Source organism: Hydractinia symbiolongicarpus, chromosome 7, assembly GCF_029227915.1.
Source record: "Hydractinia symbiolongicarpus strain clone_291-10 chromosome 7, HSymV2.1, whole genome shotgun sequence".
Lineage (NCBI taxonomy): Eukaryota > Metazoa > Cnidaria > Hydrozoa > Anthoathecata > Hydractiniidae > Hydractinia > Hydractinia symbiolongicarpus.
In genome coordinates this window covers 5286061-5312388 of record NC_079881.1, presented here as the reverse complement: position 1 = coordinate 5312388, position 26328 = coordinate 5286061, and the positions used below count along the sequence as shown (strand labels likewise).

Sequence of the window (26328 nt, the reverse complement as noted above, 5' to 3'; positions counted from 1 at the left end):
TTGCTAAAAAAATTAATTGCGTCAGGCCAATTTCTGAAGAGTATCACTTGGTTGGACTGTATTGGATTATTCAATGTGGAGTTGCTTTACGCAATCAACAAGGTTTCTAAGTTTTTTTAAAAACAAAAGCTTTTCGTTGCTACAGACAATATTTTCCCCATTCGAATGCGTGATCAAAATTATTTTGTCAGAATTCTTTTTAGGTGTTCACTCCGTTCTGAAAAAAAACTTTTTATAGCCTCGATTATCGCTGCAAGCTAGTTAGCCACTCCTTGAGATATACTTGCATATACATCGGCGTCATGTTACGTGTGCACAATTCTGTTGTTTAGGTCCTGACGTTCCCATCTATAGCGAATGGAAGACAGATTGGGAGGTAATGATGGAGAAGTTAGAAGAGCGCTGCGATAACTGTGTTTACGCGCTAGGTAACTTCGAAAGCGAGGATTCAAGACAAACAAAATGGTTTGAACCTAGGAAAGCTGACGAGAAGAAAAAGAATATGTTGGTGGCAGTATTAGGACTTGAGTACTTCTTGTACGATAAAGAGGTATGGTGACTGTCAGTGACTGTACTGGCCCTTTCCTTCTTTCACCCTTCCTGTCTATTCTCTACCAACTGGTCATAATGATTTCCTGTATCCGGCAGACAACATTAAGATATGGTTTAATATAATATTATTTATGTTACTATGATTCAGCCTATGATAACTTAGTTATGTTTACAAAATCCAAAATTTTTTTTCAACTACATTCCCTTTTTTTAAATAAAAAAAAAGGTTTAACAAATCTTAAGCAAAATTTGACTTCTGTGGTCTCTTGTTTGCATTTTTTAACCCACAGAGTGCGCATGCCCATAGCTCTCAACAAGAAATCAAACATTATGCATGGCTTTTTTGTTTCCTTTTTATGTTAGCTGTGTGACGGTATCCAGGTTTTGGAGAGGAAGTTAAGAAGAATGACGCTGACAGAATCAAAAGTTTTTCTTGCTGCTGCTGTTTTGAAACGAAGGGACGACTTGCTCCAGGAACAAGGAAGAGCTTCGGAAATGTCGAATCAATCCAGAATGGACGGCGAATCGTCAAGCGATAACGACTCCGACAACGACGACGGCAAAAGTTCATCGGATTCAGAAGTTGATTCGTCGTAAGGGTGAAGAGGAATAGCTAGTGATTTGAAACTTGACGTTGTATATAACAGAGACACAATATTGTGTGACAAATTGACATCTTGTTTTTTTGCATTGTTGGTTTTATTACGCTGTTTCATTTTATGACGGTCCTTGTTATGAAATTCGTATGGTCGAATTCTCGCGAATACTTCTAACCCCAGCCCGTGGTGGCATGAAATCATCTCATGTTAAACCGACGTAATGAAAACCAACATTTTTTTTATTTTTAAATCTTCGATATTTATACTTTACTTTTTTCTTTTCATAAAATGTTTTGGTTTTAAAGTGGTAGGCTGTGCATGTGGAAATGTGGAAATGATGCATCAATTAAAAAAATTTTTGAAAAGTGAATTTAGATACAAGTAAAGAAAACAAGCATTTTGAAAGATGACGTTCATGTTGGTTTATCTTGTTTGATTTCAAAAAAAAAAGATGCAGAAAGGTACAATGTTAGGCAAGATATGCTCGTTAAAAAATTAAAAAACCTATATATGTAGCACTTGCACTGGACGACCTGTATTTTGAAGGAATTTGTATTTTTGCACGATATTATTTGTTGTTATTTTTTCTTCATTTTATTAAACAGAAAAAAGAAGCACTCAAAATTCTTTATTTATATATTATTCCCCAAATAAACACTTTAATAACGATTGACTAAAATAGATAAAAAATAAATGTCATGTTTGATGTATTTGATCTGAATTATTGGTGATAAATTTACTACCTTCCAAATGAAAAACGTGTAGACATGAATCGTTAGTGCTTTGCGCAATACCCAGACCACCGTCAAACTCACCCTCGTCACCAGGTGCTTTTTCCTTTTTGACATCGAGGTGGCGGCGAAAATACCGTCAAGTAAGCGCTAGGCAACAAACCCTAGGGATGAGAAACTTTTAAGAGATCGCCCTCGTTCCCAGGTTCTCTTTACTTCTCTTGCGGACGAAGCAAGATAACCTGAAACAAGCATGTATGGGGACAAGGTTGGTATTTTAAATTCTTTATATATTTTTCATGCCGTTTGCGTGTAGCTTGTTGTGGATGTCATGACAAAATTTGGCAAATCACTTTCGGTTGCCGTACAAACTCTTTGGTTATGATTTTTTTTTGCTGCGTGATTTGAAAAACTTTTCATATAATTCAGCTGCTCCTCTTTGCGTGCTGAAAAAACACTGGCTTACACGCTTTTTTTTAAGAATATACTAAAAAAAAATTCTTATAAAAAGCATGTATCCTAAACGCTTGCAGTGAAAATAAATTGCAGTGTAGATTAAGTAGATAAAAAACTACTCCTTGTCCCCAGGACTTTTCTTCGCCTATAAATTCTGGTCCCATCAGAAATCGAAGGCGTATAAAAGCCCCGAGGACGAGGTTGTAGAGATCCTTTAAACTAACAAAAAGAGTTGCAACCATGGCATCTTGTATTTTTTCTATCATTGGGACGATGATACGGATATGATTAGGGGCCTGGGAACAAGATTAAGGTAGTTGCAGCGGTGGTGATCATCCGAACGCACCTTTTGAACGTACAGGAACATGTCGGTCTTCTATTTCCGTCTCCGGAAGTGAACGGTATTGTCCACTTCCGGATGCATATTTTAAGAATCCATTATTTTTTGAACATTTACTCCGCCTTCGTTCTTCGGAATGTTTTACATATCTTCTTGTCAAAAGGCCAAAAGTCCTTGGAAATAAGGGTGAAGTAAACTCACACAAACTTTTAAAAGCAAACAACGATAATTTTGAAAAGCCCGTTGTGAAATCAGTCTTACGTGAACAGGATCAATAACATGACTTGTTTTTTCGCTTTTGGCTGCGCGAAAATTTAACGTGCGTGAAATAAAAGAGTGCGCGAAAAGTAGATTGCGCGTAATAAAATGGCATAAAATACCATCAATATAATCCATGTTGTTTCGTGTAAATCCAAGGTTGATGTAGCGATTGAGCGCCAATCTAAACTTAATTTTTTAAGACGTACAATCCATGTTGAAGATATTATTTCGGTTTGTCTGTTCAGTATTCATATTACTGTGTAAAGTTTATCATTTCTTGAACATGATAGTTTAGTAGGCGATGTTTCGGGAGATCCTTCTCCCATCATCGGGCTTGATGATGGGAGAAGGATCTCCCGAAACGTTACAATCCATGTGTTCATAAAATTCGCCAGGAGTTCTGTAAAAAGTAAATGTATGCTAACCCTAGATGCGTAAAATTGAACGCGTAAAAAAAATGTGTGCGAAAATAACATGAAATAAGGTATGAGTTTTATATTCATACATTTTAAAAGTACGATACGATGAAATATTTATAAGTTAGCAGTTTCTTTATTTCAACAAAAAAATCTTTTGACCTCCAAAGGTTGTCATGTCTTAATACACCAACGGTATAAAAAAGCTAAAAACTTATCAAGAGTAACCAAGAAGTAACTTACCTTTTCGTTTTAAACCCAGCATCCATAAGTTTTTCCGTTATCGCAAATTGTAAAAAAATGGAGTTTTAACGAAGCTCAGCGTGTCTTTTAATACTGCATCTATTCTTCTACACGCGGTCCTAAAGCAAATTCGTAAAATTTTTAACGTGAAAATCGATGTTACGTTACGTACGATGTTACATTGGAGAAAGAGACAGTGTGTTGCTTTCTCCAAGATGTTACGCAATATTACGAATTCAGGTGTAATTCGAAATCATAACAAGCTGCTCACTGACATAATATCCAGTTCAGCTTTATCATCTTACTTATCTCGTGAAATTCCCGCCAAAATAGAGCCCTGGAATGTTACGAGGAATTGAAAACGGCTGACACAACACGTTGGACCACGAATGTGAAAAAATAAACATCGAAATTTTCACGGGTCAAATGTAACATGTTTTAGTGTGGAGAGAGAGAGGAAGGTAAAAGCCAACATTTTACATGCTTCGAGTGAGAAAATTATTTTAAGTACACGCTCCACGAGTATTGTTCAGCATTGAACATTTTTTTTTTTAAGACACGACTTTAAAAGAAATTTACTAGTCGCCTTCCAAAATATTAAGAAACTTGCTTGTTTTGAAATTATAAAAATTTCTGAAGGAAACTTTTTTCAACATACCTCCCATCAATTGTAATCAATCGTCGAGTGAAGTTATACTAACAAATTTGTAGGCAACTTAAAAACTGACGATTTTAACAGAATAAAAATTAGTTTAGATGATAAAGAAAGGACATTATTTTATCTTTTTGCGTATATGGTGATAAACGTCTGTTGAAATGATGTAAAAGTCATATTTTTAATTGTCAAACTTTAAAAAAATTTTCCTTGTAAAATTACCTTAAAATTTGAGAGGTTTTTACTGTCAAAATAAGAAACTACTTTGAAAAAACTTGCAATTTTTATTAGTTAGTCGTTTGCTTCATGTCTTATAAGAAAAGAAAACATGCATTTTTGTTAGAAAATAGATGCATGACATGATAAAAATATGCGCTTTCATATGGTGGAATATTTTGATTGTTTCCATAGCAATCATTGGTAGTCATAACAACGTTAGATTTATCACTGTTGCGCTATTTTTATGTGATTATTTATTTATAGTTATCGTAAAAATTCTTATCCCTCCTAAATTTCATAACATTCATTTATATCTCTTATTTTTGCACAAATTTTAAACTTAAAAAATCTATAAAAAAGAAATAAAAGAAATGATAGTGTCTAACATATGCTTTTTAATTAAGAAATCACCACACTTTTACAGTAAAAGACTGTGAAATCAAAAGCAGTAAAATTTGGAGTCCAGCACGGGTTTGAAAAGCAAGTTGATTCCAAGTTTGTTTTGCCTTTTTGATAAACATGTTACTGGCCTTCGCGCCAGAACAGCTATGGGAAGAAACTCTGGGAATGTCGATAGGTCGGAATTAGAGAGATTTATCCTAAACTGTCTGAATTTGCACTAATTGAAATTTCCTTACTTCTTGATACAAAAAAATGGCGTACGAACTAACCACGAATATGAGGATTGCGGGGAACTAAAATGTTTTTTTTTAATTGCTAAGCAAAGCTATGGACATCAAAAACTACCTGTATACAGACACCTGTTAAATCATTATTTATAAAAAAAATTAATGTAGTACTGCTGTGATATTAGTATCAAATTTTTATGTCACCTCCCCAAAGTTTACTGCGAGTGGTGACTTCAATAATTAAGACTATTGAAAACATACTGACTTTGAGCAGGTTGTATTAAAATTTATAATTGATTTAAATATAAAATATATTGTCAAAAAATTTTCCTATAAGGATATCTTTTTTGTACGTATTTTTTCTCTTTATTAAATGACTTTTCATCGAACAATACAAATTGATCGAAAAAGATAAAGAAGATTTTCACGATGCTTTTAAAGCAACTGTTGGTTGTGTTGGTATTTGTGCAACTTGAGGTAATAACTTCGAGTATATTTTTGAACTTACTGTTTTTATTTTTACATATACAGTTTATCGAAAAAAATGTTTAAAATATTATAAAGTTGTACTAAATTTTAGTGCTTGTCCATCACGTGTTTGTTTGCGCGTTTTTTTTAAATAAAAGGAACCCCAACACAAGTTTTAGAGTGGGTTATGTTTTTTATTCTTCCTGAATTTTATTCTTTATATTTTGCGCTGTTCTGCTGTTGAGAACTTATGATAAAAGAGACTTTGAAACGTAAAAATGTTATATTTTTTGTTTTGAAACCAACTAGTCCAAAAATTAAAAAACTTTTAGAACTAGCTATTTATTTGATATAAGAAACCCTTATTTTACTTGGAAAATTAAGAAGCTAAATAAGAAACTTTTGGAACTAAAAACATGCAACTTTAGCCTACAAATAAGAAACTTTTAGAACTAGGCCCTTCGCCAGGTTTCTTACACAAAAAGCTTGTTCAAGTATAAAGAGTTGTATACAATTGTTCTTTGTATAATATAGTGTACACTATATTGTATATATAGTGTATAATATGTGACCACGACGTACAAATTGTGACTTGAAATGCTTACAATTTTTAAACCAGTTTGATTTGAAGTTAACAATTTTTAAAGCAGTTTGATTTGAAGTTAAGAATTAACTTAAAAAATTAAGAGTTAAGAACAAACTTCAATAAGCGACAGTTTGTTTTCGACTCAACGCAATTTGCCCCCACTTTACTTTTCCAAAATCCCTGGGGGTAAGAAAAATCACGCTGGGCCTCAAGCCTGAATCAACAGCGCCAGAGAGTGTAGATTTAACGATTTGTCGGTCAATATTAGTATTTTTTGGTATATTTTGTGATATTCTCTTCTCCAGAGTTTTTTGCCTGTTCTAGATGTGAAAAAGGCAAAAAAACCTGGGGACAAAGCTGGGGTTCGCGCGCTCCATTATTTTTTGTCCCTGACACAATTCCGAGAAAGCTAGCTCGTGTTCCAAAAGTCGCATTGTGCTTTCAGTTTTGTTTGAAGCATCGATGCACCATAACTATTACCTTTTCTTTCTTTTAGGCCATCCTCGGAGGCGATCCAGCCCAAGGTAACGATTTATTTATTATTCTTTTTATACTTTTTATTACTTGGGCTGCTAATCAATATAGAAAGGGTTGGAGCGTGGGTGGCCTATATAGTAGGTTCGCAACCGAAAATTTTAGTGGCCCTTATTTTAAAAAGATTCCTTGAAACATGGCCAGACGAACAAGCCTTTTCTAAACATGGCATTTTTGTGATATGTAAATGAAAGTGGTTGTTGTGGGTGCAAGATGATCACTTTTTCATGCCCTGTCCAGGATTTGAACCTGGATCTCTCATTTACATGACTGTCATAGCCATTAGACCAACAGGGCATGAATATATATGTACATATGAAAAACTTTACAGGTCTATCTGATATATATATGCTTATGGATTTACAGCACACATACTAACTACAGGGGGACTTAGTGTTAAATGTCTGGTTTAGTCACAAATAACTGTGTTACCTGACATTAAATATCTGGTGGATTAATAGAAATTTAAACTGTGCCACACATTCATGAGGAGCACTTTAGTACGAGCACACAGTACATTGTGAATCGTGTAAAGCACACACAGCATTAAGGTGTTTCAGGTGCAATATATTTTTCAAAAAATAACTTTCCTGTAAAAATACAATTTACCTATTGTGCCCATCAATTTTCTCAAAATGTTCCAGGCAAAACTTAAAAAATGAATTTAATCCAGGGTGAGCACTTAGTACAGGTAAACAATGTTTCACATCCACATAGGTTTAATAGCCTTACAAAAAAAGAAACTGCAGTGCAACTTCAGTTAAATAGAAATACAGGTAACAGCCTGATGTTAACATTAGTTTAAGTGCTTAGTACAGGTATATATATATATACAGGTATACATCACGTAAAGTAGTTCTTCTTCAATATGACTTACATGCATTAACTTTGGTTCAAATAAACAGACAGTAAACAGCCTGTTGTTACCCTATGCAGCTAAAACAATCACTCAGCAATTGTATTTTGTGGAAAAGTTTTTGCAACAGATGGACTTAAGCATGATATCCTATATTGGTGTAGAGATCAGGTGAAGTTACAGAAACAGTTATTATCAGGACATTATTTCTATACATATTGGAAATTAAATAAGAAGTAATGAATATATTTAAAAAATCTTAGTAGGTGTTTGATCAGATAGGTTAACTGAACCAGGTTCGTGTATTAGCTGGAAATTGTAGCCTTGTGGTTTTAGTTTATGCCTCAGAATATGCGCTGGCATGTCCTGCTTCATTTGCTTATACAAGGCTAGTAAAGGTTGATGATCTGTGCTGGCAGTATATTGGGGAAGACCATACAGATGTATGTGGTTCTTCATTGTTCCAAAAACGAGAGCAAGGCTTTCAATCTCTAGTTGTGAGTAATTAGATAGTGCATATTTTACATGGCTAGCCTCACAAATATCGAGGGATATACCCTGTCTATAATTTCCAGGAGGGGCCATGGCTTAGATGGAGAGTCCTAGAGTATTTAATGCTCATTTAAAGCTATGCAAACCCAATTAGGGCCAGCGCTCTACAACTCCTGGCAACATCCAACAGCCCATACAGTGAGCCACCTGCCTAATTTCCCTCACATGACTTGGGTTAACCCGAGGCTATGGTGACTCGCCCATGTTGAATCGCCATCAAGAGGAATCGAACCCCAGTTTCCTGCACAAAGTACGAGAGCTAAAGCTACTAATGTATGGCACCACAAACATGACAATTCTTTTCGTTAGGTGTAGTAGGTCTACTGTCATAACAAGTAGGCTTAAAGATGTTGTCTTGAGGATCTCTCTGGGTAAGAATGGAAGCAAAACCATCCTTCTTTGATCCGTCTACAATAAGCTTGATGTCCTTACAGGGATGAAAATAAGCCATTGTTGTGAGTTGCTTCAAATTTTTTTTGAGCTTGTTGTGTGCAGTGTTGCACTCATCTGTCCACTCAAAAGTTAGTTGTCGTAAAGGTGCAGTAATGTTGGCATAACCAGGAATAAAGGTACAGCTGAAATTGGTCATGCCTAGAAAGGATCTCACTTCTGTTACATTTGAAGGTGCTGTCATGGCATCAAGCGCAGCCACCTTTGCAGGATCTGGTGATAAACCACTAGCCGAGAATATTAAACCAAAGAATTTACCAGATGTCACATTAAGTTGACATTTGGATCGTCCTATTGTTAATCCACAGTTTGCTAGTCATTGTAGAACCTGGATTAATGTCAAATCATGTTCTCGTTGAGTACGACCGAATACAATGATGTCATCATAGATGTTAGCAGCCTATTGGATGTCAGCTAAAGTGTTAGTCATTTCGTCATGGAATACTTCAGCAGCTGATTTGGTTGTAACTTAAGCTGCACTAGTGTATGCTCACTGGCAGGGTTAAAAAAGTTGACCCGACGTGCCTACAATATAGCTACAATCGTCCACAAAAATATGGCTTCCCACTCACCCTCCATACCCAATGTTTGTGGCTCAGCAGCTTAAATGATTACACATGGCCGCATCAACCTTGAATTTACACATTGATTATCAGTGGGGATGGAACGTACTATTTGCCGGATATGTATATATAGCTATGTTCTTTTGCTAACTTTTGTAAACTTTTTGGTTCTTGGTTTTTGATGTATAAAATTGCCAGAGCTAACAAATTTGGTGCACAATTGTAGCTAGAACAAGCTATGTGATGGGACATTCTTACAGAGTAAAATTATCTCACTCACTGTGTGGTATATGTATAGCTAGCTATAGAAGAAACTTTTTTAAAATGATTTTTCTATGCTAGCTAAAATGGCTAATTTTACTACATTTGTAGTTCTATCCCAGCTTAGTAGTTAACTTTCTGCAAGTTAGTTTTTTGCTAGCTAAGGCATTGTTTGTTTGTTTTTATGCTAGCTAACTCTTAGCTATAGCGAGCCAGCTATATGCCAACTAAGTTCTGTTATTTTTCCAGCTTGGTCGGTAGTTTATGCTAGCTAGTCTTAGGTGTGAGTAAGAATAAAAAAAGGTTCATTACATGTAAAAAATGGGCATGGTTAGTGCACCAGTACTAGTTCTTTAAGCTCAAAATCGCTTGAAGAACCGGTAAATTTAAAAATAGCATGTGCGCAACGATATGTAAGAAATTGACATGGTGTTTGTTAACTGAATGAAAAAAAAATGCATTGTTGAGATCCAGAAGGTGTGTATTACAAATTCTGGATCTTAGCAATACAGTTTTTATGCTAAATAATCATCTTGAACGGTGTGTGTAAGAGCTACCGGTGCTTTAAGCGTTCTGAAACTTAAATTGCTGGGTTTTTTCGTAAAAGACAGTGAGTGCCGGTTTTTTTGCAGTGATACTTAGAGAACCGTTTTTTTCTCGTAAAGTTAGAGTGCCATTTTTTTTGTTAGTGAGGATTAAATTTGGCGAATTTGGCGAAATTCACCAAATTAAATACTCGCCAAATTTAACATAATTTTCTGTTCGCCAAATTAAATCCCTGATAAATTTAAAAAAATGCGTTTTTTTATTAAAGAAAGAAAAATGTTTTTTTCCTAAAAAAAACGAACTTTTTTTCTATCCTGTGTTTATATATACGTTTATTTTATTTTTTATAAAACATTTTAAGACATAAAAATTCATTTCTTTGTGTCATTTGTCAAAATAAATTCCCGGCCAAAGTAAACATTTTTTTGTATTCGCCAAGTTAAATCCTCACCAAATTTTATATAATTTATCATTCACCAAAATAAATCCCCACCAAATATTCAATTTTGGTCATTCGCCAAATTAAATACTCACCAAAGTTTATCCACGTAAGTTATTCATTAGAGTTAGATTGCTGGTTTTTTTGTAAGATACTCATTAGGCTTAGGATGCTGTTTTTTTTGGAGAAGAAAAGGTTACCTTATAGTGCCGGGTTTTTTGTAAAAATATTAGAGTGCTAGGTTTTTTCATAAGAGACAGTGGACTTAGAGTTTTTTTTTTGTACGAGACAAGGTTACCTTAGAGTGCCGCTTTTTAAAGAGATACTTACAGTGCCAGTTTTTTGCAGAATTATATAGAATGAGGAGTTTTTTAAAGGACAAAAGGTAAATACAAAAGTATATTTATATATTTACAAAAATAAAAAAAGTATATTTACAAAAATATGTATGAAATATTCACAGAAAACAAAACCATATTTACAAAAGCAAAAATGATAAATCAATTAAATTTAAATAAAACTGTTCATCATGACTCTTCTTTCCACCTCACCCTCTTCTTCTTGACCACGTCTACGCCCTCTTCTCCCTTGCTCAAATTTTTACTGTTCTAAAAAGAACTCGTAATATTTCAAATCAGGATTCAATTCTTTTTTAACCCTCCCTGTGCTGCTTTTATGGTTCTCCAATCCCTTATCCACAATTCAGTAAAATTTCTCTTCAAACAAAGAGTACAACTGACTTTCCGCAATGAGAGCAATTTTATAAAAAATACAGTATAGTGTATGTAATACTGTATAAGTATAGCATGGTCGTCCAGATGAATCACGTGACCTAAAAATTTAACGGTTTAGTTAAAGAGCTGGTACGTCAGTTGCGATATAGCTTAACGAAAGTTTGAGTTTGAGGCACTATGTGTCCGAGAAAAGTTCATGTGATATTAGTAAAAGTGTTTAATGTATCACATGGCTAAATAGTGTAGGCAGATTTAGCCTCAACTGGAAACGGCACTATTTAAGCTTGGGACCATCTTTAAAAAAAAATCAAAAATCATGATGGGTCTCAAGCTTGGATCAACAGCGCCAGAGAGTGTTGATTTAACAATTTATTGGTCAATATTAGTATTTTTTAGTATATTTTTGTGATATTCTCTTTCTCAGAGTTTTGCCAGCTCTGGAATGATGTGAAAAAGGGTTTTTTTTCGCTCTTTCTTTTCATTCGCTTTTTTTTCCCTGACACAATTCCAAGAAAGCTAGTTCGTGTTCCACCCAGGAACACGAACAGAAGTCGCATTGTGCTTTTAGTGTTGTTTGATGCGTCATAACTGTTATCTTTTCCTATTTTTAAACGCCCTAAGCCCACCCACAGGTAAAGATTTATTTCTTATTCTTTTTACACTTTTTTTTAATACTTAGACTGCCAAAAAAACCTAAAAATGTTGCCAGTTCACATCTACTAGAGATGTGAAATTTAGCTACCTATTTTAAGACAATGGCATGAGTTTGTTTCTAAGGACACAAAAGGATCTTATTTATTGTGGGCCTTATTTACTATTTACTTATTTATATTTTTGCTGGCATCCTTAATAATAAAAGTCTGTAGCCAAATTTATTTTCTAAATAAATACTACACTACTTACTCCTAGGCTAGGAAGTTCTTAATCAGTAGTGATGTGTGACATTAAGGAGGAGGGGTGTGATGTCATATGTAGCTAACAACGAAGAAAGGAGAGGTGTAAATGATAAATAATAAAATAATAATAAAACTATGTAGTATTTGGTTAATTTCAGCTAGTTGTTTTTGCATGCATATGATTAAACAAAAAAGAGAGTCTCCAAAAGTGAAATAAAGTGAAAAAGGAAGATGGATTTCATAAATAATAAATCTATATAATAATACGCCAGTTCCGTGTGTCTGTCCGTCACTTTTGCAAAGTGGATTACATTCTTCAAAATTTTCTTTAACAAATTCTATAAAACATCGCCTATAAAATTGTTCTGTAATTTACCAAACTTTACCGATAAAGTAGTATTGACGTCAAAGGAAAGTTAATTAAGATTAGTGAAGCCATTACAATGCACTTAAAACTTTGAGGCCAAATAACTTGGAAACCAGGTGGTGACGTCAATGTTTTTTCACCGCGTGGGTAACTAGGGACAACCTGGGACCAATTTAGGTAAGTTTTCCAAACCTGGGTCCCCGAATCCGTTTCTGAATGGACGGTTTGATGACGTCATCAAAAAACCTTTAAACCTTGATATCTCTGCAACCGTTTGTCAAAGATACATGATCATATACATTTTCTTGATCAGCATTTCAAGATATATACGATGAAGGCAACAGGTATACAAATTTCTGAAAAAATATATTTATTTTGTATTTGCACTGCTGACGTCAGCAAAAAACTAAAACAACCTATTTTTCCATTGTCCTTCTGCCTAAGTGGATTACTCCACGGGATTTATCGACTAGTGTCTTATAATAATACGGAGTGTATGTGACGGTCATAGTGGATATCGTCATTTTTCTTTGATCTTACCGAAAAAAAGTATGTCTCAAATGTTAAATTTTATGACGTTACGGCGCGACGTCAATAACACTATTTTAACGTCAATATCCTATATTAAATTAACGAAGCCATTACAGTGCACTTAAAACTTTGAGGCCAAATAACTTAGAAACGAGGTGGTGACGTCAATGATTTTTCACCACGTGGGTAACAAAGGACCACCTAGGACTAATTTGGGTAATTTTCCCAAACCTGGGCTCCCAAATCCGTTTCGGAATAGACGGATGGATGATGTCATCAAAAAGCCTTTAAACCCTAATATCTCTGCAACTGTTTGTACATGATTCTATACATTTCCTTGATCAGCGTTTCAAGATCTATACGATAAAGGCAACAAGTGTACAAATTTCTTAGAATATTTTTTTGTTTTTTTACAGGTCTTTGCTGACGTCAGCAAAATTTTTAACCCCTTATATCTCATTAACCGTTCATCAAAAGCACAGAATCATATACATTTTCTTGATCAATGCTTTAATAGAGGCAACATGGAAACAAGCTTCTTAATTATTTTTTTGTGTGGATGGGTTGCTGACGTCATCAAAATTCAAATGATGCTTCTTTTTCATTTTTATCTTGCCTCAGTGGATTTTTCTACGGGCTTTATTGACTAGTACTAATTATTAATGTTATTTTCAGTACTTTCTTTTTGTTAGATGAGATTAAAAAATTTGTGCAATACCCTAATGGAACTATGGGACGTGCTTTTAATCATTTTGCTGGGGAATTATCTGCATCAAAATGCAAAGCCTACTGTAGTTGTAATTCTTTTACCTATGCTGCTATTGATGAGTCTTCTTGTTGGTGTGGTAATTCAGAAGGAGAGGCTTGTAGTGGCGATGATGATTGCTTTACAGTAAGTATATATAATATTTGTTGTTACTTTACATTTAGTAAGAACATTGTGACTTATAGCATGACCTCAAAAAGTCAGTGCAGAAAATATTGACATAATCATTGCACCCTAAGCTCTTAAATGTTTGGGTTTATTTAGAGAAGATGCTAAAAATCAAATTTGCCTTCCTCTACAGAATTGTCAAAATACTTCTGTGAAGCTTTTAAAAATTAACCTCTTCTCGCTATAATAATACATATTTATTTGTCTTAACACAATAGACACAAACATAAACAAATCAATAGATAAAGCTGTTTTTACACAGTCTGATGGGTTGCAAAATAACTGATAACTGACCATGGAAATCCACATTTAAAAGATGTATTTTTCCATGGTATAATTTACAACATGTTAAAGTTGGAAAATTAACTGGGGAGAAAAACAACAGAGGAAATCCGTCATTTGAATTTTGATGACGTTAGCAATTACCTGTTGATACATAAAAAAAGATTTTATAGAAGTTTGTGTTTGTGCCTCTACTATGTACAACTTGCAATGTTGATCAGATATGTGCTTTTGAAAAAATGTTAAAGAAATATTGAAGCTTGAGATGCATGGGCAGTCTTAACCTAATATGCAGTTTAAAATTCTTAACCTTTCTCCAACAAAGTCTACAGCATTTTATGTCTCTGTGAGTGTGAGTGCAACAATACATACTTGATTCAGTGAATAAAGATACAACATTCTCTAACATTTAATAAGAAATTTAACTATTTGTGATCTAATTTATAATTTTCTTTGTTGTATTTTTACGTCTAGAAAGAACTCGCAAGTGGTTTTGTAGCAGGATTTGAAGTCACACCTTTGACAAGAGTTCAGTTTTTGACAAATTTCTCTCTTCATATTACACCTGTGGCTAATGTTTATAAGTATGGTGTGGTGGTGAATGGGAAATTATCAGAATACAATGATAGTATGGTTACTATATCTTTGGTTGAACTTAATAACACCATTATTGTTGAGCCAGAAGGTATTTTTTTTTCTCATACTTTTACTTCTGTCTTAATCATTTTTAGTTATTATGGATATGTGCAAAGCAATACAATATGATTGTCTTTTTTCTCATTAAATAATTTTGCTGGTCTATTTGTACTTTGTTTTTTAATGAGTATTGGCATCCAGTATATGCTCCACCATTGTATTGTTGCACGTAAGATGTGCAGTTAAAATATACCAACACCGCTCAATTTTAGCAGTGTTGGTATAATATTGAAATTTTCTGCTTCGCAAAGTTTTATATAATTTAAAACAAGGCACCAATAAAAGCATGTGTTTTTGCTTTGTTTGAGAAATCTACAAGTACAATATTATCTAACGAGTTATACACTAAACATGATGCTTAGTGTGTCTATTGTATTCCTTACAGGGAAAGTTATAAGTTGTTGGCTTTTAACAACTTATAAAATAGAATATCACAACTTTTAACAACTTATATCCTTGTCTGTTATAGCTTTTTGGGGCTGTCAAAGTGATCCACACACTATTGAAACATACATTCCTGCAAGCTTATCATTGGATTGTGACAGAAATGTTGTGTTAGATGGGGAGGTTGAATGTCATGCGTCAGTGGGAGGAACCAGTCTGCAAAACATGAGTTGGATTAGTAGTGAAGGGCAAACTTCATTATCAATTCATGTATCTTACCCCGCAGGTATGAAGAAAACAACTTCTTATTTTTTTCCTAATATTTGCTACATACTAAAGCACAGTCCTGAATAAGATATTTAACATTGCTTTTTTAGTAATCTGCAGCACCAGGAGGAGGAGGAGGGGGAGGGGAGCATAAAGTGCTCTTTGATGTACCTCCTGAACTGGTACTGTATTGGGTTATCTATTCTGTGGTCTTGTTTTTTGATAGACTGTGGGTTTTACTACTAATAAAACATGTAAAGTGGGATCAAAAATGATGTCTGCAAGAAATTTTCTTATTTTGATGATTCAAATATAAAACGTTGTTTTTCTGACCATATAATTGGCAAAGATGCCTAGCATTGGAATCATAAATGACTTTATTTCGGTAGATCAATCTGTTTTTATAATATGGTCTATAATAGATAGATAATTATCATATATATTGCCCTTGATGTGCCTTGGTGACAATATTTTGACAAGCATAATTAAAAAAACATATATATATATATATATACAATACAAAATAACACAACCACATCTACAAGCCCTACATCACTTTTAGGAAACTTAATGATGTTCTCAAATATTAATTTGTTTTTGTTAAAATTGAATGTCTCCATTAATAATGAAAAAGCAACAGAATGAAAAAAGAGACAAAAGCATATTAAAATAATGAAATGAAAAAACAGGGTACATTAAAAAATCCTACTGATTTATATATAACCTTAATTAGGGGAAATCTTTAAGGAGAGAAATTTGTGTAGCTGACTGTGAAATGTTTTTATTTCGCAATGATTAACATTTGCAGAAGGTTTTTGAATTTTTGTAGGGATTTAATTTTGCCTATTTTTCTATTTCTCCCTATCATCAAATTCTTAGTTGACTTATGGCGCAACGCTACAAAGTGTAGAAAATAATGACATTGTTGTTGACAGCGACGTTGCAGCCATACATGTTGATATGATTGTAGGAGCGAAATGTTTTTCACAGGGATTATTTTTTCATGGTTGAGGGCAAGAACATTTTTCATGGGTCATTTTGTGGATTTATAGAAAATCCACAAATTTTTTGACCTACAAAAATTTCTCTTAATAATGTATTAGAGTGTTTAATCCTAAATAATGATGGTAATAATCTGCACTTGTTTATTCCGGCTTGTGACTGCCAATCTCAACAAAGCGAGACTAAACATTTCTGATGCCTTTTCTAACCATGCCAAATGAATGATTTATCATGTATCATTAATAGTTTCCAAGATAAAGAAGCAAACTAAACATTTCCTGTTTTTTTAATTTTTTTTGTTGTAGTGTTTTTATTTCTTACAACTAATTCATTAAAAGTTAAAAAAAAATTTTCTGACCTATTTTCCAATGCAGAATCTACCCACACTGCTATATGTGGAAAATATTGGAGAATGTATCAAATGAAAATAGAAATTTTGCATAGAGTGGTGGGATTTTTTTAAATCAACCCAAAAAGTGCGATTACTGAAGTGGTGGAAGAAAAAATATTGGACTGAATATAGTATCTGAAATTACTCATTTGGTGGTTTGTAGTAAAGATGCATGATAATTGTTAAAATTTTAAGACAAACCATTTTCCATATATCTTCTTGTCTTTTTTGTTGGCTTTTTCATGTGAAAAGTTAATGTGTTGAGAACTGAAGTTTACATTATAGCAAACTTTGTTTAGATCCATACTATTACAGTGTTGGTGGAAACATGGAGACTAATCGCTTTGAAGATTACTGGGAATCATATGATTGGAGCAATAATGTCAATACTGCTTTTATCAATCCAAATCATGAGTTCACTTCCGAGGGTACTGTCAAAGCATTTGAAGCTTATATAACAAGGATGGATGGAGAATATTCATGTGTTAAATTTCTGGTATGTGTGCACACATGGAACATTCAAGTGTTCTAACTTGTTTCTAGTACCCATATACGTCTGTCTGTCTGTCTGTCACGCAAAATGGTAGCTTAGCTGCGCACTAGCGAGAAGCACGCAATGCGATATAAAAAGGACGGGCAAACCCGTGGATTTTCTACGGGCTAACGACTAGTTAAATATATTTAACTTGTTGCTCAACTAGGATGCTGCGATATATACTAATTTTGTTCTTGTTGTTGAAAAATAATTCAGAGAAATAAACCCCTTTGATAAACCCTAAATCACTAATTTCCACAACTAATATTTTAAAAAAAATCTGCTAAATAAAATTTCTTTCTATTTTACTTCTGTTTTTTTAAATAAAAATAACGTATTGATAATATTTTTCCCATTTGAATAAACCATTTTAAAAAAGGGTAATTTATGTTATTTTTTTCGTCTATGTATTTCAGGTATTGCACTTTCTGAAATTTTTGCAATAGACATATTGCAGAAAGGAGCTAAAGCCATCTTTTTAAGATTTGTTTTTTTTTAAATGTTGAACTTTGAACATACTCAGGATGTTGTCATTAACCAGTCAATGTAAAAATAGTGGGATGGTACAATAATCTTGACAAGTACAGGGAGAGTAATGTTTATATTGTAGCTACACTTTTATTTGACTTTATTTTAGATTCTAAAACCTGTTTGCTTGTTGGCAGAAAACAAATACTGTGTATTAGAAAAATCATGTTACCCTGTTGCCACATTATGTGGAGAAGATCCATATGATCTAACTTCGGTTTATGATATTAATACATACCCCGTATATTCAATGACTTCTGGTAGATTTGCTGTATCAAAGGGGTACAATGTGCCGAATTTAGTTGAAGTGTCCTCCCTTCTTGCTGATTATAAAGTCTTGTACATTTTCACAGGGACAGCAACTCACCTTGGTAAGAGCCATTAACATGCAATATGTTTCTTTCCTGCTGCTAATAACAGTATTATTATGCGAGTCATTCCATTCTAAGCAGAGTATTTTACAACATTAAAATCTGCCTACACCTGCACCAAAGCTATCTAGCATGTGATTGCTCACACTATACATCCTTTCAGCAGACTTAAATAAACTAAGCAAAATTTGATGATTAAGGGACCATTTTTTACATACCTTAAAATCTCTCTGCTAGTGCCACTGGTACTAACCAAATTTGTCTGAAATAATCGAAAAAACAGCCAACTGCCAACACTGCCCTAATCTGCCATTATAAAAGTAGGGTGTTGAAATAATTAAGCAAGACATTGCATAATTAGGCCTGTGAAAAATGTAAACAATATGGCTAAGCTGGGAAAGAAAAAAATAATATTTTTGTTGTGTTATTATTTCAATGAAAATAGTGTTAACGAAAAATACAATGATGCTGAAGATGATAAAAATATGTCATAATTTCTGCCATTAACACCTGTATTTTACAAAGACAATCATTGTTAGGAGTTACTTATTATTTTGGTATACAGTAACAGCATGTTCAACCTCAGGTTGTGTCGATATATACCTTCCATACCTTTCCTCTTGACCAACAAAATTATCCGGCTGCCGGTACCACAAATGTGTGAAAAAACAACAACAGGAAAATAGTATTATTTACAGGTACTGGAGGCACTGATAGCCATATTTTGACGTAAGAAAATGTGCCCTAAATAGTGTTACAAAACGTTTTTTTCGAATTTTGGCTGACCTTTCAGCATCTTTAATTTTCAGGATCCTTATCTGATAAGAGATTTTTTAACCAGAACAGGTGAACATTACATCTCTGCAGAGGAGAAATATAATAAAGTCCATTGGCATATAGTATGGTTGAATTAAAAGATACTGCTGAAATAAGAAACAAAAAAAATAGAAAAATATATTTCTTGTGTGGTAACTTATACATTACCAATTGTTGGCAAAAGCCATAATGCCATACATCATTAACATTCTTTTTCCTCTCATTATTTTTTCATATGGAATGACCCGTATAACATAAATTGTAGATGTTTAATGACTTAGAGGCTATTTCTTTTATGCATTATTCAAATCTGTATGCTCCAACTGCTTTAATTGGTCCGGTGAACAAAAAAAACAACACAGATTTAAAATCAATGAGTTTTGAAATCTGAAGCACTCAGATCCAAACCTTGCGTACCAAAGAAATTTTAATAACTTGATAATATTTATGATTTAGATGAAACTATTTTCATTTTCTCTTTTTTTTGTTATTTGTACAGGTAATAACATATTTGTTGTGCCAGATGATCAAAGTTTTAAAGTGAAACCAGGTTATATTCTTGGTTGGCTTCCTTGTAAAGAAAATCCAGCAGATATTGGTTATTACCCAATTGATCCTATCTATGAAAGCATTTTTCCAGAATACGAGTATCCTGAAGTGTTCAGCACATACAATGGTGCAATCTTTGACAGAACTGTGGATTACTTCAAAGTATCTAACTACATGCACATGTTGAGGGCTTATGTCTTGTCTCCAACTGAATACCTAGAAACATTTACTGGTAATTTGATACTAAAAGTATTGCCCTACATTTTAGCAATTGATAATAATAATATATTTAACCTACAACTATCTTCTAACTTATATAAACCATAATATCTGTGGAAGTCAAAGTTATATGAATTATATTAGTAAACATAGAGAAACGTTTTGCATTTCAAACACTTGCATACACGATTGAAGAGAATTTTCAAAATCATAATAATGGCCATTGCATATCAATTAATAGGAATCTAGTATTTAAAAAGTTGAGCTTACTTTAATATTCTTGGACATAGGTGAATTTAGACATGCACATTTCATGTATTTGTTGAAAACTAAGATCACCACAAGAACGAAAAATTGAAGGTGTTAATTTACTTACCTTTTTTCCATTAATTTCATACCTAGTAGAAACAGGTGCCAAAAGACAAGAAAAATTAATGACTTAAATGAAAAATCATATTTATTATTCCTGTCTGTCTGTTCAAAATGGTAGTTAATGTTCCTGTGTTTTTTTATGCAATTTTTTAGAAACCAGGCTGCTCTTAAGTTAAAAACCGCATTATAACAGCACTTATAACTATAGTAATAATCCTGAATTTCTTCACTTGGAAGGGAGTTATGCACATATGGCAATACAGGAAATATGTACCACGAACGACCCCTGGTAGAATGTTACACTGGCTAACGACTAGTCAACTAATATTGAGAAAATAATTGTATTTTGTTATACAGCTTTTAATGTGAAATATTGTGCAATATTATTTTTTTCTCTTCTTTAGCGACTGGTAGCCCTGGTGACACTATAAATATTGCGACTGAATTAATATCGGTAGATAATGTGACGGTAACTTCTAATGATATTTGTATCATTACTGAAAAGATAGGCAACCTTACAATCTCTAGTGATGATGCAGTTTATGCAGGTGTTGAACTCACACTAACATTTTTATTGACCAATGGTAGTGGCGAAATGTATGTGTTTTCTTCTCTTTTTTTATTTTATTTTTATATTTATTTTTATTTTCAATGTGAACTAGTTTTTCTTAAAATAAATGCTGGCCTTATATTAATTATTTGAGTGTTATTTGAGTGATCATTTAAAGTAGTGGATAAAGTAAGCAAACTCTTATATAATTGTACCATTCAGAGAATAGTTCTAAATGTCAATGTTGACAGTCAACTCAATTAGCAATATTAACCTTGTTAGTATATTCCTATCATAGTCATTGTTTTGTAACCAATATTATTGAAAGGGTGCTGGAAAAATGCATAAATCTATGGCGGTTAACTATGACAGTCTAATAAAGCATATGTTTGCAAACTATTTATTGTGAATGATATGCATAATGAATGTCATTACACCTACATGAAAACTCTGATTGGCTAAAATGAGCGAGGTGCACTTTATATTCCAGAGACAACTCTCACTATTTGACTACTAATGCATTTTTTTTCACAATTTACAGAATTTGATTATGAAAAATTTTATTGTCTTGATACTGTACTATACACTATCACAGATGCCAATTTTTCCAAACTAAAGCTATTATGACGTTGACAGAGTACATGCTTTGAAATGTCAAAGCCACCGTTGCTATGTTTTCATATAAATTGTCATATTTTTCCTAAAAATTTTAAACAAAGAAACAGTACAAATTCCAATTATTGAAAGAAAAAATAACAATTGTAAGAAAGATTTTTCAAATCATTAAAACAAGATAAAAGGTTGTACAAATTTCAACATCCAACCGCTTAAAGCAGTAATACTATTTTAAAAGTTGTCTTATACTTAAATCTTTGTTTAGCAGAGGCATGAAATAAAATTTGAATGTTCAGAAGTAATTCCTTGTATTGTTTAATTTGGAAATATACTTCTTAATTCTGGCAGTTACAGTAATCTTTCTGTGTAACTTCTGTTGTGCTGTTGTCTGTGTGCTATAATTTATGTTCTCGCAGCTACATATATTTTCTAAGGTTTTTGCTGTTTAGCTTTTTATTTGTTAACTGTGATATAGTGATAAAATTATAAGAAACAAGGTTGTGAGATAATATTGTTCTTATTTTGATATCATCATTTAGTAGTGGCTAAGGTAGTGTCAAAAAAAAAATAGATTTTAAAAAAAATTGTTACTTATCATTGTATTTATTAGGTACTGTATTAACTGGGATGATGGATTTGGTCCAGATGCTGATAAAAAATGCTCTATTAAAGTTGAAAACAAAACAGTAACTCATACTTGGAAACTTCCTGGTGTGTACAGTGTGTTCGTTGAAGCCTACAATATGTTTTCAGTAGAAAACACAACAAAAGAAATTACTGTGCTTGGTTCAATAACAGATGTAAGCTTTGTCGAGGATATAGGTCCAGTACCAACAAATGAATTGCTGATAATTGATTTTAAGGCTGTAGGGTCTGGAGGGGTTGATTTTTCAATTGATTATCTTACTAACGAGACAGTAAATACAATGTTTAATGGGACACTGTCAAGTTATTTCATTGGTCACATTGAGAGAGCTTTTCCGTTTGCATCTGATGTTTTATGCAACGTAAATGTGCACCATCCATTACAGTCAAAATATATTTCTGCTTATGGGTTTGTTGAAGATCCTGTTGGAATATTTGAACTTCAAACCAATGAAACAGGAGCGACGTATAATCAAACAACATTTAAGATATATGAACACATTGGAACTAACGTATCTTATTATTGGGATTGGGGAGATGGTGGGACTGACAACCACACGTATATTCGTGAGGCAAATCATACATATATGAATTACGGCAATTGGACTGTAACTATTACAGCTTATAACAAGGTCAGTATTCGAACATTGGAATTTGTTTACACAATACAAGATACTATTCAGGGACTCTCCTTTTTTGGAACATCGCATTATTATACTGAACATAACACAAATGCATCAGTAGTTTACATGTTAAACAATGGAACAGGTGTTCGTACATGGATTGAGTATAACACTACTTTAATTTCACCGCTTGGCTTTGATATTGATATTGAAACAAATGATTCAAGCATGCTTGCTCATGGCATTTATGTGTATCTAAACAGGGGTTTTTACAATGTTACTGTACATTGTGAGAACGATGTGAGCAGTGCTATGATTTGGTATTATATGCCGGTGGAAAATAGAATTTCAGAGTACCAAGTAAATTTAACACAAGCTGAAACTGGAGGACTACTAAACATAAATGGAAATGCAACATTGGATTTTATAGAGTTGAATGAAACTCTGACATTATATGCTTCATATGTATTAGGTGGTGATGTTGTTTTTAATTATATTTTGGGTGACGGACGTAATTTTACCACGAAAAATCGATCATATACTTTTACGTATCCTTACTGGAGTGAGAATGGATCATTCCACGTTGTCATAACGGCTACCAATGTTATAGAGCAAATAAATAAGACAATGATGGTGTATGTTGAAATGCCTGTACAAGTTCTTCTTGGGTTTGAGATTTTACATTCCCCAGAAAACTCAACAGAAGAAATGAACATGACTTTGGCCATTCAAAGTGGAGATTACTTTAATTGTACATGGGATTTTGGTGATAATACTTCTCGATTGATTTCGTATGACCATTTTCTGGAAAATTATGGGGCAGTTTTAAAGCAGTACCCTGCAACTGACGATCCTTTAGTACCTGGTGTGTACAATGTCTCAATTAATTGTAGCAGTCGGTTATATTATGGAAATGCATCCGCTGTGGTGTACTCTTATAACCCTGTCAGTGAATTTCTTGTTGATTTATTTTATGAATGCGAAGGTAAAAACAGAAGCAGAGGAAAAGGAGACAGAGAGGACTTGTTTCCAATAACATGCTATATCATCTTTAAGGTATCTGACCAAACAGGTACCAATGTTTCTTATCATTTTGACTTTGGATATACCGATGAAAATGATATGCCTGTAGAAACAATAACTTATAATAATTCAGAAACAAAACACTTGTTTCAATTTGAGAGAAAATCTACTAAAGATTATTTCCCAATGACGGTAAAAATTAATGCGTCTAATGTTGTTAGTTGGGTTGAAGTTGTGAAAGTTGTTCAAGTGATAACAGAATTAAAAAATGTTACTGTTAAAGGTGATGGAAAAGATACTATGGTTGGTCAGCTAGCTAATATATCTGTAAAAATTGAAACTAAGGCCTATATGGGATGTTACGTTATTGAATTTGGTTCAGAAAGTGCAGAAACTATTGTTTTTGGTGATGAATCCTGCCCTAATGATGACAGATTTGCATTTTTTAAGTATGTGGGTGGTGTAACGCTGGCACCACTACAATTCAAGAAAGTTTATTCACATGCTTACTATTCACAAAATCTATATACAGTGACTCTACGAGCATACAATCCTGTTTCCGAGCTTGTCACTACCACAACAATAAAAGTAGTTGATTTTCCCTGCAATCCACCAAAAACTAGTTGGGCAAGTGCGATGGGAGATAATATTAATGAGGCTTCTATTAAAGCACCATTTTTTAAATGTATGAGATATTCAGTCTTGACAAAAGTTATACCGGATTGTCAGAAACCTAATTCTACCATAAGGCGAACCTGGCTGCTACAGCATATTTATAATAATGAGGGACGACCTGGAGATGGTCCTATTCCTGAAATGCCCGGATGTGAGTGTTATGTTTTAATTCAACGACACATTTTGTGCACTATACATCTAATATTTTCAATTAAGTTAATTTTTGGTTATCATTGTGCCTTTAGATGAAGATGGACTATTTGTTATTGAAAAGCGATTGTTAAATTATGGGATCTATTATATTGAGTTTAATGCTTCAATGTATCATAACACAACTGGAGTTCCTGAGCAAATACCAGAAACAGAATATTCAATTTCTGGTTATTTTAACATTACAAAATGTCCTCTTGTTGCTGACATAGCGGGCGGAACAGGAAGAGCTGTTGGACATGATGGTATGTTTAATAAATTGTTATCCTGTGTTCTTTATCTTGTTGAATTTATTTAATTTTTAATCTTCTTTTTAGCTTTTTCAAATCTGGATATTGTTTCAGTTTTGTTGTTTTAATCAATGCATGTAAAGCCTCGTAAACTTCTTTATCCATTTTTCAGAACTTGTGCTAAAGTGCTGCATGAGTGAGCACTGGCAATTGTCAATTGTCAATGTAAATTTCTTAAAGAATTGCCATGACAAAAAATTAGAATGTGACGATTGACAATACCCAATACTGTTGACTAAAAAAAGTTACATAGCCAAATAAATCATTACATTTATACCTTTTTTTTACCTATTTGTGTCCGTTTTTAATGTTCCCATGTTTTTATTACACGTGTTGTGACTGTTAACACTTTCTAGATTGTCTTCTGGTAATACCTTATCTTTACATCGATGTTCTGTTTTTTTAAGGCAAACTTGTTTTGGATGCTTCACAGAGTCATGATCCTGATATGGAATGGGGAACAGATATGGATCTGACGTTTGAGTGGTACTGCAAAAGAAACAATAAAGATTTAAAGGGTGTTGCATTAGAAGAATTTAATCCAATTTTGGCAAATTCAGATAAAGTTCGTTACCCTAGAGAACCTGATCCAGCGACAACGAATGATTCATTACCACGCAACAATTTCATTGGATGTTTTGGTTCAAAGATCGGAATACTAGATGGAGCAGGTTCTTTTTTGTCTTCTTTCTTGTCATATTTAGCATTTGGCAAAGGCTATTGAAAATCTGTTAAGTAAAAAAAAAAAAAAACACTTTAACCAAGAAAAAACCTTGATGATTATTCAGATATATCAGGCAATTATAAGTTTTAACTGAATCTAGGAAGAAGATAGGTAAAAATTTGAAAGTTTTTAAATAATAATGTTCAGCTTAATGCTTCTATTTTTCAGACTTCACAAACCGCCCTATTATCAAAATTGAAAAAAGGTTCATGCTGTACTCGCAGAGTTATGATATAAAATTACGACTAACCAAGCCTAACAGAAAATCTCAAACAATTGATTTTGATCTTAAAGTGTTACTTGAAGAACCACCTATTGTTTCGATAAAGTATGCAAAATTTATTAAATTCGAACTTTAAAAGTATGCTTCTAACTTGTTAGTATGGTTTAAGAACTTTTGCTGCTTCATTTTTTTAGATGCAAATTGAACTGTCTTGCAAAAGCAATAGTTGTCTTTAAAACATCCCTCTTAGCTGCATGTGAGAACTGTAATGGTCGTACACCATATTATCGATGGGAGATGTACCAAAAGAAAATTGGGAGCAACTCACCGGAAGAAGAATTTAAAAACATCACTTTGGAGTTGAAAAATTTTGCGACAACAGATATTACATCTGAAAAAAATTTAGTTATAAAATCAGGAAGTTTTGAGGAAGGTAAGATGTATTGTCTAATTAATTGGGGATTTCAGTTCTAATAAAGACATAAGAAAGTTACTATTTTTTTATATTATCTTCTTCTTA

At 33.2% G+C, this 26328-nt stretch overlaps 2 protein-coding genes across 2 annotated transcripts in view; both read left to right on the top strand.

The window, feature by feature from the left end:
- Positions 1 to 1778, top strand: part of LOC130648710 (uncharacterized) — a 34107-nt gene extending 32329 nt beyond the window's left edge. The window contains exons 35-36 of the mRNA XM_057454781.1: positions 333 to 550; positions 916 to 1778. Of these exons, the coding sequence (XP_057310764.1) occupies positions 333 to 550; positions 916 to 1149 (452 nt within the window). The 3' untranslated portion in view covers positions 1150 to 1778. The remainder of the gene's footprint in view (positions 1 to 332; positions 551 to 915) is intronic.
- A 3636-nt stretch (positions 1779 to 5414) lies between these two features.
- Positions 5415 to 26328, top strand: part of LOC130649646 (uncharacterized) — a 36068-nt gene continuing 15154 nt past the window's right edge. Inside the window, exons 1-14 of the mRNA XM_057455976.1 lie at positions 5415 to 5578; positions 6652 to 6679; positions 13577 to 13776; positions 14575 to 14785; positions 15266 to 15466; positions 17140 to 17336; positions 18013 to 18274; positions 19590 to 19871; positions 20635 to 20827; positions 22006 to 24512; positions 24607 to 24816; positions 25269 to 25532; positions 25754 to 25913; positions 26003 to 26241. Of these exons, the coding sequence (XP_057311959.1) occupies positions 5531 to 5578; positions 6652 to 6679; positions 13577 to 13776; positions 14575 to 14785; positions 15266 to 15466; positions 17140 to 17336; positions 18013 to 18274; positions 19590 to 19871; positions 20635 to 20827; positions 22006 to 24512; positions 24607 to 24816; positions 25269 to 25532; positions 25754 to 25913; positions 26003 to 26241 (5002 nt within the window). The 5' untranslated portion in view covers positions 5415 to 5530. The remainder of the gene's footprint in view (positions 5579 to 6651; positions 6680 to 13576; positions 13777 to 14574; positions 14786 to 15265; positions 15467 to 17139; positions 17337 to 18012; positions 18275 to 19589; positions 19872 to 20634; positions 20828 to 22005; positions 24513 to 24606; positions 24817 to 25268; positions 25533 to 25753; positions 25914 to 26002; positions 26242 to 26328) is intronic.